The 17,823-nt window shown below is 41.3% G+C and overlaps 1 protein-coding gene across 1 annotated transcript; it reads left to right on the top strand.

Moving 5' to 3' along the window:
• Positions 1 to 1,003: 1,003 nt before the first annotated feature.
• Positions 1,004 to 7,209, top strand: KCTD12 (potassium channel tetramerization domain containing 12). The gene has a single exon (XM_005586032.5). It carries the CDS (start codon positions 1,225 to 1,227, stop codon positions 2,200 to 2,202), a length of 978 nt encoding a protein of 325 aa, XP_005586089.1. The 5' UTR covers positions 1,004 to 1,224; the 3' UTR covers positions 2,203 to 7,209.
• The last annotated feature ends 10,614 nt before the right edge of the window (positions 7,210 to 17,823 follow it).

The raw sequence follows: 17,823 nt of genomic DNA, 5'->3' as shown, positions 1-17,823 counted from the left end.
CTTCAGATATGTAAATATCCCTCTCTGAGACTGACGGAAACTTGGAGAGGGCCGAAGAGTGACCAAAGCATGCGGGAGAGAGGGGGCGCCTGTACTTTTGGGAGGATAAACACGCAGGGGCCAAAAGTGGCTTTAAAAATTACGTTAGATCTGCAACTGTCATGAGTTTAAGGGCGCGATTTAACGAAGACTGAATGGGACCCGGAGACCGAACGTTCCGGAGTCTTACCCCTTCACTTCAGTCTGGCCTCGAAGGCCCTGCGGGAAAAGGGCATTGCAGTTAAGAGCAGAGTTGGAGCTTGACCTCATTTTGTCTCTGCAGCCAGAAAATAAACTATCGTAAAGCATCCTACTGCGGGACACTGAGGTTTGCTTTTGTTTCTAGGTGTTTTTTTTTTTTCCTTCTTCCAGGCTGGCTGCAAGGCAACTTGAACAAAATCTGGCTGCGCTCGGACTGGGGCGGCCCTTTCGTCTCTCCAGGTTTTTCGCGTCTCTCTACTTTCAGTGTCACGACAACCGACGATGGCAGGCTGCAGCTGCACTGCTGGAAGCGGCCAGTTCCGCAAGCGGGAGGGCCGGAGGCTGCCCCGCATTTCCACTCCCGGGGCGGGAGGCTCCAGAAAGTTCACGTCCTCCTTCCAGAGTCCCTGGGTGCGGGCTGGGGCGAGAGGGGAGGGGGCGCAGTGATTGTCCCTCCAAGGAGCTGTCTTCCGAAGCCGCCAAGTCTCAGGCGGGTCCTCTTTGGAAGAGGGAGAAAGTTGGGCGGGACCACAGGGCGGGGCTGGTGAGTGGGGAACGGGTGGCAGTCCGGGCGCCCCCAGCGATCGCGAGCCGGGGTGGAGCCAGCAGCCCCGCGTGGCGTCCGCGTTTAAGATGCAAATCGAGTCCCCGCTCCCCCCTCCACCCGCCGGTAAGCTAGGCTCCGCCGCCGCCCACGCCTCCTGCGCGCCACGGCACCAGAGCCGGCGGCTCTACTTAAGCAGCGCGCGGGCCGCGACCCAGCACTCGCCTGGAGCGCGCGGGCAAGGCGGGCGGAGCGCACTGGAGCTCACGGGGGCGCACAGCGGCGCGCTCGCACTGCTCGGCTCAGCGCGGCTTTCGGAGGTGGCGGCGGGGCGCAGGGCTGAGCGAGCGTCCGGGCTTTGGGGCTCCGGGGAAGGCGGCTGCAGTTCTTGAGTGCAGCGCGGCTCCCCGCCACTGTCCCGGCCCAGCCACCTCTCTGTCATGGCTCTGGCGGACAGCACACGTGGATTACCCAACGGGGGCGGCGGCGGCGGCGGCAGCGGCTCCTCGTCGTCCTCCGCGGAGCCGCCGCTCTTTCCCGACATCGTGGAGCTGAACGTGGGAGGCCAGGTGTACGTGACCCGGCGCTGCACGGTGGTGTCGGTGCCCGACTCGCTGCTCTGGCGCATGTTCACGCAGCAGCAGCCGCAGGAGCTGGCCCGGGACAGCAAAGGCCGCTTCTTTCTGGACCGGGACGGCTTCCTCTTCCGCTACATCCTGGATTACCTGCGGGACTTGCAGCTTGTGCTTCCCGACTACTTCCCCGAGCGCAGCCGGCTGCAGCGCGAGGCCGAGTACTTCGAGCTGCCAGAGCTCGTGCGCCGCCTCGGGGCGCCCCAGCAGCCCGGCCCGGGGCCGCCGCCCTCGCGGCGCGGGGTGCACAAGGAGGGCTCGCTGGGAGACGAGCTGCTGCCGCTCGGCTACGCGGAGCCTGAACAGCAGGAGGGCGCCTCTGCCGGGGCGCCCTCGCCCACGCTGGAGCTTGCTAGCCGCAGTCCATCTGGGGGCGCGGCGGGCCCGCTGCTCACGCCGTCCCAGTCGCTGGACGGCAGCCGGCGCTCGGGCTACATCACCATCGGCTACCGCGGCTCCTACACCATCGGGCGGGACGCGCAGGCGGACGCCAAGTTCCGGCGAGTGGCGCGCATCACCGTGTGCGGCAAGACGTCGCTGGCCAAGGAGGTTTTTGGGGACACCCTGAACGAAAGCCGGGACCCGGACCGTCCCCCGGAGCGCTACACCTCGCGCTATTACCTCAAGTTCAACTTCCTGGAGCAGGCCTTCGACAAGCTGTCCGAGTCGGGCTTCCACATGGTGGCGTGCAGCTCCACGGGCACCTGCGCCTTTGCCAGCAGCACCGACCAGAGCGAGGACAAGATCTGGACCAGCTACACCGAGTACGTCTTCTGCAGGGAGTGAGCTCCCCAGACCCCGTCGCCACTCCGGCGCCCACTCCTTTTCCTGCCCGAGAGATGATTACAGAGCCTCTTGTCCTCGCTCTGTCCCCCAGCTGCCCCTCTCCCAATCTCCCCCTCCAGTATTAGCTGGCTGAGACCTGTCCGCCCACCTTCCCTCCACTTCAGAACCTGCAGCCGCAGATCCTCTCGGCTGCTTCATCTTCTTTGGACCTCCTGAACCTAGAGAACCCAGAGGAACCCCCACCCCACCCCCACCTACCACTCCATGCTTCCTCTACTCCCTGCCTCAAACCACCCCTCCCCCAGATGGTACTTCAATCTGGATCTATTGGGGCAGTGTGGCCACAGAGTCACCAAGTACCTGGGAATGATTGAATTGTTCAGAACCTGATTGGAGCATGTCCAATGTGCGGAAGATTTCCTTGAAATCTTCTCAAGCTCTTAAGACTCACTGGGGGTTGAAGAGATCAGGATTGTTTCCACTGTCTGGGGTTAGCGTTTTACAAGGTCATTACACAGTCTTTTTGACCTCTTTTGAAGGTAGAATTTTAGAAGGCTGGATGGAAGATTCTGAGCCTGGAATTAGGACCCCATGGAGGCAGTCCAGTAACTAAACGAATAAAGTTTTGAAAAGTTACACGTGAAGTAGAAGAATCTAGTGCTGGGACAGTAAAGGATCTTTTCTCGTACAGAATGAAAAGGTCTCAGCCTGTGGCTTAAACTTATAGAAAGTGATCCTCCTGCCTGCAGAGGCACCCTTTTCAGCTGTTGCTCGCCAGAAGCCCTTGATGCCAGTGGTTGACATGGCAGCAGTTACTGGCAAGAGGGAGAAGGGACACTGCCGCCTAAGACTGCAAGGCTGCTCAGGTCTCCAAGCGCCGTAGGGAGGTCACCTGGCAGTGACTGTAGGGAGCTGGGTCATAGTGCACGTCGTGGGTATTAGGAAACGCCTGTATTCTTGCAATGAATGGCAGTAGGACCTTCCTTTAGCTGTAAGACTTGGTGGGCGGGGTGGGGTGGGGAGGGAGGAAAGGGTAGGAAGGGTGGGAAGGGAGAAGCTGACATACTCGTTTATGATTTGAAAGTTGGAAATTTGTACCATCTGTTTTGAGTACATGCACATTTTAAAAATATCATATAGTAAATGCAAACATGCCAAGCATTTTATAAAGATTAATAACAGACCTACTCTTAACTGGCAGTTTGTTGAACTTACTGTTTTGAGTTCTAAACTTAGAGTTATTAATGCTTATATATAATCTAACCAAAGAGTTACCCAGTAGGGTTTTAGTTTTTGAACTTTTATTTTCATGTTGATTATAAATCCTGATTTTAAAATCTGTTGAGCAAAAGAAGTTTCATTTTGGTTACTTAGACCTAAGATCACTTATTAAAAATCCTTATTTTCTCCAAGCCCAGCAAATGTTGACTTCTGGGCAAACCTGAAAACCTGAAAATACCACTTTCATGCAGTTTGTTTGAAGTTAAGCGAAATCTTTTCAAATGACAGAGCTGCAGAGAACTCAGCACCAAGGGCTGCCTATCTGTAGATAGCTGTAAAATGGAATATTTTTAAATGAAGGCAAGTAAGTACTTAAAAGTGAGCTGAGCAATAAAATGGTCTAATAATAGGTAAATGCAACAGAAACAGAAGGAGACCTGGTTGCCTTATGCCTTTACTCTTACATGGAATAAATTCCCAATGCATATCCTATGTACACCATAAGTGAAGGGAAATAAACCTCGTCATGCTCCATGCTGTGAGGTGTCCTTTGAATATTCTGTGATGATGGAGAAGCCTATTTTGTTTTGTTTTCAGCATCTTTCTCTGATGTACGTTTTTAAGGATTTTGTAAGAGCTGTTTTCAGTGTTTAAATTAGTGCTATTTTTCCTTGTTTTTAAAAATGAATCTCGTACTGTATCTTACTATGTCCATACAGATGTTACAAATTGGAACAGTTTTATTCTTAGACTCATGTGATCCAAGCTGTATATACCATATATAAACATTTTACATGAATCATTTAGTTTTTTAATTCATTTACTAATGCTATAAAATTTCCTATATTACCCCAGTAATTTGCATCAGCTGGTGTATATATAAAGCAACATGTTTTGATGAGTTTCTTACATCCTTATCTATGGGGAAATTGGGTTAGGAAAAAATACATAATTGTAAAACTGAGTTTGCTCTATACTTTTTTTCTTGAGTATTAGTTGTGTTTACTAATCATATGTTGGTTAACTGTCTACTTAAAATCAAGGTACCTGTATTTTTAATCCACTAATTTTTTTTTTCAGTTGGGAAATAAGAGTTGAAGTATTTTATTAGACTAACATTTTTTGAAAAGTAAAATTGACTTTATATACAAAGCCTGTAATTTTGGGCAAAATGGAAACGCTTCTAGGAAGTTGTGCTTGCTTGTGTGTTGAGTTTGGTCTCAGACTAAATAATGCATCAGAATTTATCTGTTTGAAGCCTGAAATAATTTGGGACTCTTATTCACTGACCAAAATTCAGTGTTACAGAGATTTCTCTACCCTGCGTGGTATTTTGTTAGATTGTTCAACAGGAAGCACATGATTGAGAACATCTTGGGACAGATCAAAACCACTGACAGATGGCAAGACTCGGCGATTCTGATTTCCCTTCTCAAATCTGCTCAACTCCAAGAGTCTTGAGAAACTGCTAAAATTTTGCCTCTGTCACTCAAGTCTTACAAATGTTATCTTGTAAACCTCTGAGTTGAACTATTCCACTGTCTTGTACATAGGCATCTTATTCACTCCACCCTGTCACACCCAGCACCCCCTACATTATTTGAAAGACTGGGAATTTAATGGTTAGGGACAGTAAATCTACTTCTTTTTCCAGGGACCACTGTCCCCTCTAAAGTTAAAGTCAATAAAAGAAAACTGTCTATTTTTAGCCTAAAGTAAGGGCTGTGAAGAAAATTCATTTTACATTGGGTGGATAGTATAATACAAGTAAAATAACTTGACATGAACACTTTTAGATCGCTTCCCCTCCATGGGCTTTGGGCCACAGAATGAACCTTTGAGGCCTGTCAAGTGGATTGTAATCACCTGTAAGCTGTAATGGTGGAGGTATTGTGGGTTCATTTGAGTTAGCCTTCCAAAGATACCATTCAAATAACCTGGGAGAATGTCATAAATTATTGAGATAATTATCACTGCATGAATCTGATTCAGAAGCATGCATTTACATATGTTACCCTAATTACCATTTGATGACCATAAATACAAGTGAATGACATTAGACTTTTAGTAGCAAACTTAATTTTTAAAAAGGAGTAGACAATAGTGGTTAAAAACAAAAAAAAGGTACCAGGTTCTGTGTGTTTGCACCAAGTAATTGAAATGTTTTTTGTTTAAATGTGGACCATGAACAGTATTCATTCTAGTTTTTCAAATGATATACTGTAGAAAATATTCCTTGAAGATGTGAGATTTAAAATTTTTTCCCTTTCAATGTTGTTTGTATTGTATTTCTTATTTGGATTTTTTGATTGATAGCACAGTGATAAGTTATAATACTAGACAAAATTGTCTTCTCTTTCAAACCAGAGCCATATATATGTCTGTATATATGGGACCTGCTGCTTCTCTGAGGAAATGCATAATCTGTTAATACTCAGACAAAATGAGCAATTGGCAGTGCTCATAATATATTCCAATTTTTATTGGAATTTTCGATGGAATGTTATTTCAATAAAGTCATGTAAGGTGAAACTTTGATAACTTCTTACTCTTCAAGTTAGGGTAAATTCTGATCCAATATTCAAATCATTTGTGTACTCCCACATGCAAAATGCTAAATTACGATGCAGACATTAAGAAAAGTATTGACTGGAGGGGTTGAATTCATTGAGAGTTTATTTTATAGTCTAAATCACAAATACTTTACTCAATTTAGTTTTTAAAATAGTAAACTGAATATTTTTGTTGTAAGCCTATCAGAATCAATCCTTTGTTTGGAATTTTTTTCCTGTTTTTCCTTACTATAAATCATTTAAAAACTGAATTAATTTTCTTAGATGGCCTGAGTCCGTCTCTTGAGAAATAAGTAAAATACTCTTCTTTTCAGTATCTGTAGCACCTGAAATAGGTCTTTGTATAGCCAGAAACAAGTTATGTTGAAGTTAGCTTTTCTTTGTCACAGTTTTGGACAATAAAAATCTAAAAGTATTAACACTTGATTTTCTACTGGGGCCCTTGAAACTTGTATGGAAGAAATTCAACCAGAATATCTACATTATAGTATAATCATGTATGGTAGGAAGATGGACTAGTTAATCAAGATTTGTTGTCACTTACATTTTTAGTGATTTTTTTCCAAACCAATTTTTTTAAAATTCTAAATGTGTTTTGAGGTATGTGTACATTAATTGTAATGTAAACTATTATACAACTGTTTTTGTGACTTTATAGGCAGGTAAATTTTGCTATTACTATTGAATACAAATGACAATTCATTTATGACCACTCAAACAGCGTTAGGAACCATTTAGTGACAAAGGATTAAAACATCATCGTGGATGTTAATTTTGAAGATGTAAATTATATGTTGTTTAAATTTTTCCAGGCATCTGAAAACCTTACCTGCTAGACAATGTAAGATTCACACAGAGTTATCTGGGATTCTGAAATTTTAAGTAGTACATATCATTAAACCATTTTCTCTAAATGTAGGAAGAGGAGAAAAAATTGTTATCAGATTTTTCTAATGACACAGAAATGTAAGAAAAAAATCCCTTTATATTGAAAAAAGATGCAGTTGAAGTCTTTTCAGACGTGCCCAAACTTTGAGAATTTCTTCAACCATCTAATGCTGTGAAGGTTTTTGTTCTCCCTGTTCACAACCAGTTGTATAACAGAAATACTAGCTACTGTTTTCCTTCCTGTGTGTGAAATAATGAATCATTGATTATGTGACTTGTTATGTATTCAATTAAACACTAAAGAATAAAACATTCACTCCTTTAATTATTCCTCTTGGCTCCTTGGCATGGAATGGCTTGAACACTGGTCTAATTTCATTTATGGGGTTCTCTAAATACTGGCAACACTTCCCAAATTGTTGTGCGACTACTGGTGAGCATTATGCCATCAGAACTCTTCACCAAAGAACCGACCAGCAGGAACAAGCACAAACAGCTTCTTTCCCCAGAGTTTATTGTCAAGAATGCCCAGGCGGTCCGGTACTTAATGTGGAAGAAATGTTTTTCGCAAACACTTTCTTTGACTTCTTTGCAGCATATGCCAATTGCTGTGTATAGGAACAAGGAAATAGAAGCTTTGAGATGTGCTTTAATTAAAAGTACAGTTCATGAGAAGGTTCTAAAAAATCTTGGGAAAGAGCAGCTGCATTTTTGACGTGGGGACACTTTACTGCATAATCTCTAGTGGTTGATGTTCCTCCTCTCTAAAGAAGGCACAGTGCTGCTAAGATTGAGAAATCACAGAAACTCAAGTCATCTGGGTTATGGCACCGGAAGCCATGAGTCGGGCGGGTAGAGTGAGCCAGGCTTCACCCTTCCTCTTTCCTTTTGCCTGTACTTCCTCTGGATAGCTTTTGTTTTAAAAGTGTTTGTGTGTGCATAGACACATTATTTTTTGAAAATTCAGTACAGATTAACCCTCCTCCAGTAACCCATAGTTTTTCCTAGAGGCCAACTTTTTTCTTTTCCATAGAAATCACACCCATTCTGTGTCTTGCTTTCTGTTAACCACATATCCTGGAGCTATTGCAATGCATGAACATGTAGCCGTGATCTACCTCATTTTGTCTGATAGCTACTCGATATTCTGTATGATACGCCATTGTCTAGATGTGCTGTCATTTATTTTGCCCGTCCTTTATTGATAGGCATTTAAATTGCCAGGTATTTTTTCCTACTCCAAAGAGTGCTGTACTGAATGCCTTTTTACATATATGCAAATATATTTGAGTCCAGCTTTTTTTGTATGAAGTGATGCCAAGAGAGAAATGACCAGGAGGCACTTTTTCCTTCTTGAGGAACTATGGAAACAGTGGGATTCACTGGAAGCTCTTTAGGAATCGGTGGGGGTGGTATGAAATCACTCTAGAGTCATTAGGTATGTAAGTGTGAAGTTTTATGGAGCTTTTATATTGGAAACAAGGCCCCTTCCCTTTGTTTTGTACTTCCTTTCAAATTTTATTTTATATTTTTTAAATGAATTATGACCAATACTTTGGTTTTTGGTATACAGTGTATCTAGAGAAGCCATATTATATCCCATACTTCTTAAGGAGGCACCTCAGGGGGATTTGGAAAAGGATGGGAAGCTATAGAAGAAATATGGGGTGCCTTCTGGAATCTCAGTTTTACTAATTAAGATATGTATCTATGGGTAGGGGAATTAGGTCCTTCCACTGGTAAGTGATTTATACAAATCTGTTTCATTTTATGGAAAGATTGAGAAATTTTCATGAATTTAAGAGAGAAAACCCTACATGTTAAACACACTCTGAACTTGTAAAATCCTAGGAATGAGTTCACCTTCTTCTGCCATTAGGAACTTGGTGATGGTGGTAGTGGTAGAGTTGAGAACTTCTGTTGGCATACACTGGGCTTGAGTTTTGAGGGATAGTTTAGGGAAAATGTCAGCCTCCTAAGTTCTCTGCTTTACTATGCTCAGGTAAGAAGTTTCAATGTCCCTTTGGGACCCAAAGGCACCTTCTTTACACTCACAGATCTCCTAAGAGTAGCAGATGGGGCGAAGTAGAAAAGAGGTCATCAAGGCTGTTTTAGGCCATTAACTCTTAACTTGTCTGCTGCAACTTTCCCCCTTGTATAGCAGCCATTGAGGATTCATTTCATTCATTCAAAATCTCTTAGTACTTACTGCGTGCCACACTGTGCCAATCTGTTAGGGAAACAGGGATGACTAAGACACAGAAGTGCTGAGGATTAGTAAGAGAGCCAAATAAAGATAGAATAACTTGGTATTCAGAGCTAAGATAGTCTGAGCAACTGAGGGAGTCAGAAAGGGGGATACCTAAGTCATATCTTAGGCTTTCTAGAGGAGGAGAAACCAGAGCAAAGGCTTAAAAGTGAAGAAGAGAAAGAGGAGAGGCCTGCTAAGCCCAGGTCAGCTTAGTGAGGAATGATCAGGAGACAGCAAGAACTAGAAGCAGCTCAGTGTTGCTGAAACCTCATGGCAAAAACAAAAAGCCCTCTAAGCCCACCAAAACAACAACAACAACAACAACAACAACAACAACAACAACAACAACCAAACCAAACCAAAACCAACCAGCCAAAAAAAGCATGGTCAGAGAAGCAGTAAGAGCCAGATCAGGGTGAGCCTCACATAACTCATTATAAGATTTAAACTTTGGTTCTCAAGATTTGCTGAAGAATTTTAAGCAAGGTTTAAGGTAGTCAGAGAATTCAATTCTGCAGAGACCGTTTGGGGGCTCTGCGAGGGATGGGTTTGATAGGCATGGCCAGGAGTCAGAAACCAGGAAGGAGGCTGTTTATGGGAGTCCAGATGAGAGGACCACATGAAGCCATGTGCAGATCTCCTGGCTGCAATGGGGGTGGTGGGGAATGGGTCAGGTTTTGTTCATCTTTCTTCTCCCTTCAAACCTGTCAGATTATGCATGAGTGAGATTTGCAGTAATATTGGACACACCATGTTTGAATGAGAAACTCTGTTGCTTTGTTAATCCCTAGGTCTCATCATCAAGAGACGTAGAGTCTTTAGAGAGACCCCATCAATTATTTAGTAGGCACTGTGTTGAGCACCTATTATTATGCATACAAAGTCCCCAAATGCAAAGTCATCCTTTCAGGTTCAACAACCATTAATTGAGCCTCTAATATATTTGAGACACAGCCTTCTCCTTTACCATCACCAACAGAGAGCAAAATGGTCAACTGGCCAAGTACTTAGAGAAGTTAAAGTATTTCTATAACTACCAGACATGACAAAAAACTTAGCATCCTTGGGCTTTACACACATTTCATGGTTGAAATTTTATGAACACTGTCTTTCCCTCACAATTCTGTTAAATACACTTAACAACTACTAAGAATGATCTCCGCTTCACCCTCCCTCCTTTTTTTCAGAGTGAAAAAGATGAAGCATAGGAATGATAGATTCCAAAATTAATTATTTCGAATTGTCTTTTGTTAGAGTAACTGACATTTCCCCACTTATTTATCATTTCTTTTTTAATTATACTTTATGTTCTTAATAATTCATTATCCTTCTCCATTCTGCTTTCTAGGTGGATGAGGGAAGAGTAGAATCCAAAGTTAGAGCAAGCTCTCACTTCTGTATGTAGAAAGAAAAGGGCGGTGGAAATATCTTCTTGCTCTGTCTTTTCTTTTTGAAAAGCATTGAATAAAAAATCACGGTTTTGAAGCAAAAGGAATGCAAGAGAAATGAAGAGTTTAGGCTCATTGATGACTTGGGTTGCTTGCTTCTATTATACAGAGCAGCCCTAATTCTGTTATATAGTGAGCTCACCCTTGACATCTATTTGCCCATTTATAGAACAGAAAAAGCATTTATTTTTCTATTTTGCCCCAAGGCTCAACATAGTACATAATATGTAATAGAGCATCAATAAAGGTTTGTTGAATAAATTAATGAATGCTTATGTTAGTTCATTTTGTTTTCACATACAGGGAGAAAAAGAACTAACTTGAAATTTGCCAGTCTTTGCTTTTTTTTTTTTTTTTTTTTTTTTTTTTTTTTTTTTTTTTGAGACAGAGTTTTGCTCTTATTGCCCAGGGGTGTGGAGTGCAGTGGGGCAATCTTGGCTCATCGCAACCTCTGCCTCCCGGGTTCAAGCGGTTCTCTTGCCTCAGTCTCCCGACTAGCTGGGATTACAGGCATGCGCCACCATGCCTGGCTAATTTTGTATTTTTAGTAGAGATAGCGTTTTTCCATGTTAGTCAGGCTGGTCTCAAACTCCTGACCTCAGGTGATCTGCTCACCTCAGCCTCCCAAAGTGCTGGGATTACAGGCGTGAGCCACCACACCCGGCCTCAATCTTTGCTGTTTTTTTTTTTTTTTTTTTTTTTTTGAGACGGAGTCTCGCTCTGTAGCCCAGGCTGGAGTGTAGTGGCCGGATCTCAGCTCATTGCAAGCTCCGCCTCCCGGGTTTACGCCATTCTCCTGCCTCAGCCTCCTGAGTAGCTGGGACTACAGGCGCCCGCCACCTCGCCCACTGAGTTTTTTGTATTTTTTAGTAGAGATGGGGTTTCACCGGGTTAACCAGGATGGTCTCGATCTCCTGACCTCGTGATCCGCCCATCTCAGCCTCCCAAAGTGCTGGAATTACAGGCTTGAGCCACCACGCCCGGCCAGTCTTTGCTTTTTAAAATAACACTACCAAAGATCAATAATCCTCCTTTATACCTATATATTTGAAAAAATATAACTAGTTTCATAAATATATAAAAATGATTATCCTTTCATCTGACTTGAAAGTCAGAAAGATTAGGATGAGAACTAATTGATTCAGGTATCTTTTTTTCTGAATCGTTATTACAGGGCAGCTGCTCCAAAGCCCCATGTGAATTTCTGGCTAAAGGAGAAAATGCACAACAATGTTTCCATTTTATGATGAAAGTCAAGCTCACTGACAGCCATATTATATACTTTCCTCTGGGGCTATTATTTGGTACAGATTTTTGAAAATCTTAACTGGAAAGTTTCAAAAGGTGCCTCTAAAAGTTGTAGGAAAGAAATTTGACCTCCCTGAAATGCTGGAGTATACTATTTCAAATGTTCTGTTGGTGAGAGTTGTGGGTTTTAAAAATGACAGTTGCAAGTACTTAAAATAAATGATCTGTTCAGTGATGCTCTGACCTTACAATAGTGAATATATTTTTTTCCTGCTCAGAACTCCATGTGTTCAAAGTATAAGTTCTCTTCATGAGCTAATGTCAGAAACGGAGCTGTTAGTTAAAATTTTGCTCACTAGTTTTGGGAATGTTACTTTAAAAACATAAGTACAGCAAAAACCAAAAACCAAGAGTGAAACTTTATTGTCTTGTTGTTGTATTTCTCCTCTGTAACATATACATAGTCTCCTTCCCCCAGTATCTAAGAAGAACTCTGAAAAAAGTTTCATGTTATTATCATTTAGTTTAATTCTAGGTTTGAGTCAATTTGGGGATAAATAGGCAAATAAATATTTTTGTGTTAGCTCTAACAGTTGAAAAGAGCTTTTGGGGTCTTGAATTCTTTGACATTCATCTTTAACTTCATTTTACTTTGTGGATCCAGACACAGTTGGTAAATCTACCAGCAACTTCCCAGTTAAAAGGATGATATTAGTGGCTATGAACTGAATGTGTGTATTCCCTCCAAATTCATATGTTAAAGTCCTAACTCCCAATGTTACTGTATTTGGAGGTAGGTCTTTTATGGAAATAATTGAGGTGAAATGCCATCATAAGGGTGGATTCCTCATCCAATAGAACTAGTATCGTTACAAGAAGAGGAAGAAAAACCAGAGTTCACTCTCTCCTGCTTACAAAAAAAAAAAGAGTTCATGCGAGCACAGAGAGCTGGTGGCCACTGACAAGTCAAGAGAAGAGGTCTCAGAATGAAACACACTCTGCCGGCACCTTGATCTTGTCTCCCCAGTTTCCAGAACTGTGAGAAATAAATTTCTGTTGTGTAAGCTACACAGTCTATGGCATTTTGTTATGGCAGCTGGAGCAGACACATGTATTAACTTTCGTTTAGTTATAGGAAACTAATCAGAAATGGTCTTTAGCCAAGAAAGAGTAGACAGAGGGAGTCACCTTATCTTGAAAAAAGGTTGAAGTTAATTTAAAATTGCCACAGGCTTTGGAGAGAAACTGTGTGGAGCTCACTGCTTTAATTGTGACATGGCATTACCTTACAGGGACATTTTAAAACGAGGGCTCGGAGTTGTATGGGGGTTACTGTTGTTGTATGGGATTCTGTGAAGGAAGTTGATACTGGAGACATTTAGTAGCTGTCATCACCATCCAATTCGGTCCTTGTCTTTCATAAAATAAGAATGTCTGAAGTTCTCGTACAAAAAATGATATAAAAATGTTTTCCCCAATTCCAAAGTTTGCAGTTTTATGAGAGTTGAACAAAGAGGCTATTGGCTTATTAATTTTGAACTTAAAAGGAATTTTTGGTAGCTTATTACTGAAGATATGTTCCAAAGAAGTTTCTGTAGTCCTTATGGGCTGTGGACAGCTAAAATAGAGTTTATTAATAAGGCTAAGACTATGGGAAGCTAAAATTAACCTTATTAGTACAATTTTATGGAAATTCTGTCTTAGTAGTTAATATTTTGTATCTATTAAACCAAAAAATGGTTTAGTCTAAAAGCTAACAGCTTTAAAAATGATTAGTATGCTTTTGTTTTAATATCATTTAGCCAATTTATATAGTATGTTTTTAAGCAAAACGAGATATTTGTTCAAATAAATTTTCCAATTTTGCAGATACAAAAACATCCCAGTCTAGTCAACAACCTTATATTCTCTCCATGTACTCTTTGAGACAACCAGAAGCCTCTTTGCACAGAAGTTGCTTTGTCTGTTGAAAAAGAAATAGAGGAAGAATGGGGTTACTCAGGCATCGGGTAGGGGGAATGTATGAAGCATAACTATGAAATGACAACATGCTCTTTTTATTTTTTTGTATTTCATTTCATTGTAAATTGGCATATAAAGTTGTATATATTTATCTTCTACGAGATGATATTTTACAATATATATGTTGTAAAATGGCTGAAATGAGCTATTTAACGTGCATTACCTTTTTTATGCTGGGAACACTTAAAATCTACGCTCTTACCATTTTTTTTTAATTTCTTGTCCACAGCATGAATACTCCCTTAGAGTATTCATGTATTTTAAAGAATACGACACATTATTATTAACTGTAGTCACCATGTCGTACAATAGGTCTCTTGAACTTAACTGAAATTTTGTCTCTTTTGACAAACGTCTCCTCCCCACCAAGCCCTCCCTGTCCCCCACTGCTCCAGGCCCTGGGAACCACCATTCTACTCTCTACTTCTGCTAGTTCAGCCTTTTCAGGTTCCACAAATAAATGACATCATGTGGCATTTGCCTTTCTGTGCCTGGATTATCTTACTAAACATAATGTCCTCCAGATTCATCCATGTTGTTGCAAATAACAGAATTTACTTCTCTTTTATGGCTAAATGGTATTGCATTGTGTATATACACCACATTTTCTTTATCTACTCATCTGTTGATGAACACTTAGGGTAATTCCCAGTCTTGGCTATTGAGAATACAGCTGCAATAAACATGGGAGTGCAGATATATCTTTGGGATACTGACTTCATTTCCTGTGGATATATACCCAAGGAGTGAGATTGCTGGGTCATATGGTAGTTCTATTTTTAATTTTCTGAGAAACCTCCATACTGTTTTCCATAATGGTTATACTCGTTTACATTCCCACCAATAGCGTGCAAAGGTTTCCTCTTCCCCACACTTTTGCCAATACTTATCTCTTGTCTTTTTCCTAATAGGCATCCTAATGTGTGAGGTGATATCTCATTGTGGTTTTGATTTGCATTTCCCTAATGATTAGAGATGCTGAGCATGTTCTAATATACCCATTGGCCATTTTTATGTCTTCTTTTGAGAAATGTCTATGTCTATTTTGGCCTTTTACCCATTTAAAAATCAGATTATTTGGTTTCTTGCTATTGTGTTGAGTTCCTTATATATTTTGTGTATTAACCCCTTATCAGATGTGTAGCTTGTGAATATTTTCTTCCACTCTGTAGGTTGTCTCTTCATTCTGGTGGTTGTTTCCTTTACTGTGCAGAAGCTGTTTATTTTGATGTAATTCCATTTGTCTATTTTTGCTCAAGTTTCCTGTGTGTTGAGGTCTTATCCAAAAAATCTGTGTCCATACCCATGACACAAAGTGTTTTCCTTATGCTTCTAGAAGTTTTACAGTTTCAGGTCTTACATTTGTCTTTAATCCATTTTGAGTTGCTTTTTGTATATGATGTGAGATAAGGACCTAATCCCATTTTTCTGCATGTGAGTATCTGGTTTCCCCAACACATTTATTGAAAAGACTATTCTTTTTTCAAAGGTACTTGGTACCTTTGTCAAAAATCAGTTGGCTGTGAATGTGTGGATGTATTTCTGGACTTTCTATTCTATTCTTAATGGTGAGCATTTTTCATATGTTTATTTGCCACCTGTATATCTTTCTTCATAAAATGTCTATTAATACTATTTGTAAATGCCATTCTTCAAAACAATCCTTTTGGGAGACTACATTTATTTCAATAAGAGCTACAGGAAATCAATTTAAAATAATGCTTAGCAGATTATTAGTCAATAGAAGGGAGAGGCTATCTGTTAAAAAATGTTGATGTTGGGGAAGATATAAAAGTTCTGGAGATGCGTGGTGATGATAGTTGCACGACAATATGAATGTACATAATGCTATGAAACTGTACACTTAATACTGGTAGGAATGGCAAATTTTATGGTATGTATATTTTACCACAATAAAAAACAATATGGACTTAATGACGATAGCATGACAATGTAGAACATTACAAAGAGAATAAAAATTCTTGCGTAAACTTGCCAAAAAAATGTTAACATTGAAATCACCTCCAGATATAATGAGGAACTATGGAAAGTCATTCCTTTAGTCGTGCTATGCCAGTAACATAATGCTCCAACATATTAGCAATTCTTTATTTGGAAAAGTTATGAATCACACAATAAAATCAGTCTACTAACTTTTGGTAACCTTTTAATTTCTGAAAATTTGAGATGATCTGTATCAGTATGTGCTTACATTTGTATCATGTGATTTTCTATTTTTGGTGCTTTGTCCTTCTCCATTAGCTCAAATAATTAAGAGTTGGTGCTCAAATTGAATTGAAATGAATTTCCACCTAATTTGGAATTTCAAAGGGCTTTGCCAGAACATTATAATTCCCATCCCACAAGTCAGAGGAAGAAATGAAAGAATTAACATTTAGAGTCAGGAACCAAGTTTGCATTTCTAATGTTAAGAAAGGGTCTAGTATTAGCCAGGCATGGTGGCTCACAACTGTGATCCCAGCTACTCGGGAGGCTGAGGCATGAAAATCACTTGAACCCATGAGGCAGAGGTTGCAGTGAGCTGAGATCATACCACTGCACTCTAGTGTGGGTGACAGAGTGAGACTCTGTCTCTAAACACTGTCAGTGTTATATAAATTAATTTAATCTTTAGAGGGTTTAAAGCATAAGAACAGTCTTTATGGACTGCAAAGGTATACAATGGAAAAATCACAGTTGCGATTTTAGGAGATTTCAGAATAAATAGATTCCACATGACTTGAAGCTATACATGTGATAAATTCTGCAGAATCCCCCAAGGTTCATCCGCACCAGCCTGCAAGCATGAGATTCTGTCTCAGCTGTTTTGGTGCCGGCTTCCTGTGGGAAGTTGACTCTAAGGTGGAGGTTGCCAACTCAGGGGGAGGAAGATGGTCCAGAGTAATCAATTGTAAACTTGCGTAAAAATTTAAGCTGGGAAGAATATATAGCAGGTGGCTGAGAAGACAACCCCTTTGAAGTAGTTTGGGAGACTAGCCATAGAAATAGAGCAGTGCTTCTCAAGTGGTTAGGGTTGGAAACTTCTTCCCCCTCCCCAGGGAATATTTGGCAATGTCTGGAGTCATAACTTGGGAGAAGGGTGCTTCTGGCATCTAGTGAGCAGAGACCAGGATGCTGCTAAATATCATATTAATGAATAGGACAGCCTCCACAATTATTTGGCCCTAAAGGGTGACAGTTCTGAAGTGATGAAGCCCTATGATAGAAAGGAGAATGTATAGGTGAGCAAAGAAATAGCCATTGTAAGGGATTTGGCCCAAATGTGGACCAAGGTGTTGAATGTTACTGCACTGCACCAAAAAAAGGCCATATAACTTACCATATTTGAGATGGATTTAAGTGAAGGAGGGGAATGGCAGGTGGGTGGGCAGACTCTTCAGGGGTATTTTTGTAATCTTGGTCAGTGTCCCACTGGGGATAGCCAGGGAAGCTAGACCTGGAATAGAGTTGAACAGAAAGTCTTGACAGGCATTGTGTTAAGTCTGGAGACGAGCAAGACAATACCATAGCTTCAGGCAGCAAAATAAAGCAGAAGAGACCTTAGATAGATGAAATAGGGTAGGCCTGGGTAGGTGAACTTGAAAGAAAGTCTGAACAGTCATGGGAGGTAAAATGTAACAAAAGTTAGCAGGTTCTCAAAGCTGAGCGCATATGAGAGTAACTTTGAGAATTGAAAACAAATACTGATGCCTGGGCCCCATCTCAGACCAATGAAATCCAAGTGTTTGGGGGCAGTTTCTAGACTTCAGTATGTTTATAGACATTTCCCAAATGTTTAAAGACATCTCCCAGATGTTTCTAATGTGCAGCTAGGGTTGAGAACTGCTGTCGTAGGAAAATAAAGTCTAGGAGAAGGACACAGGGTGACTTGAACTGTGCACTCTGAAATATGCTGCCATCTAAGATTAGGGACTGCTTGTCCTCTGCCCTGGTGTTTTGCTACCTGTCC

Source organism: Macaca fascicularis, chromosome 17 (assembly GCF_037993035.2).
Source record: "Macaca fascicularis isolate 582-1 chromosome 17, T2T-MFA8v1.1".
Lineage (NCBI taxonomy): Eukaryota > Metazoa > Chordata > Mammalia > Primates > Cercopithecidae > Macaca > Macaca fascicularis.
Note: the sequence above shows the minus strand (reverse complement) of the source record. Positions and strands in the feature narration are given on the sequence as shown.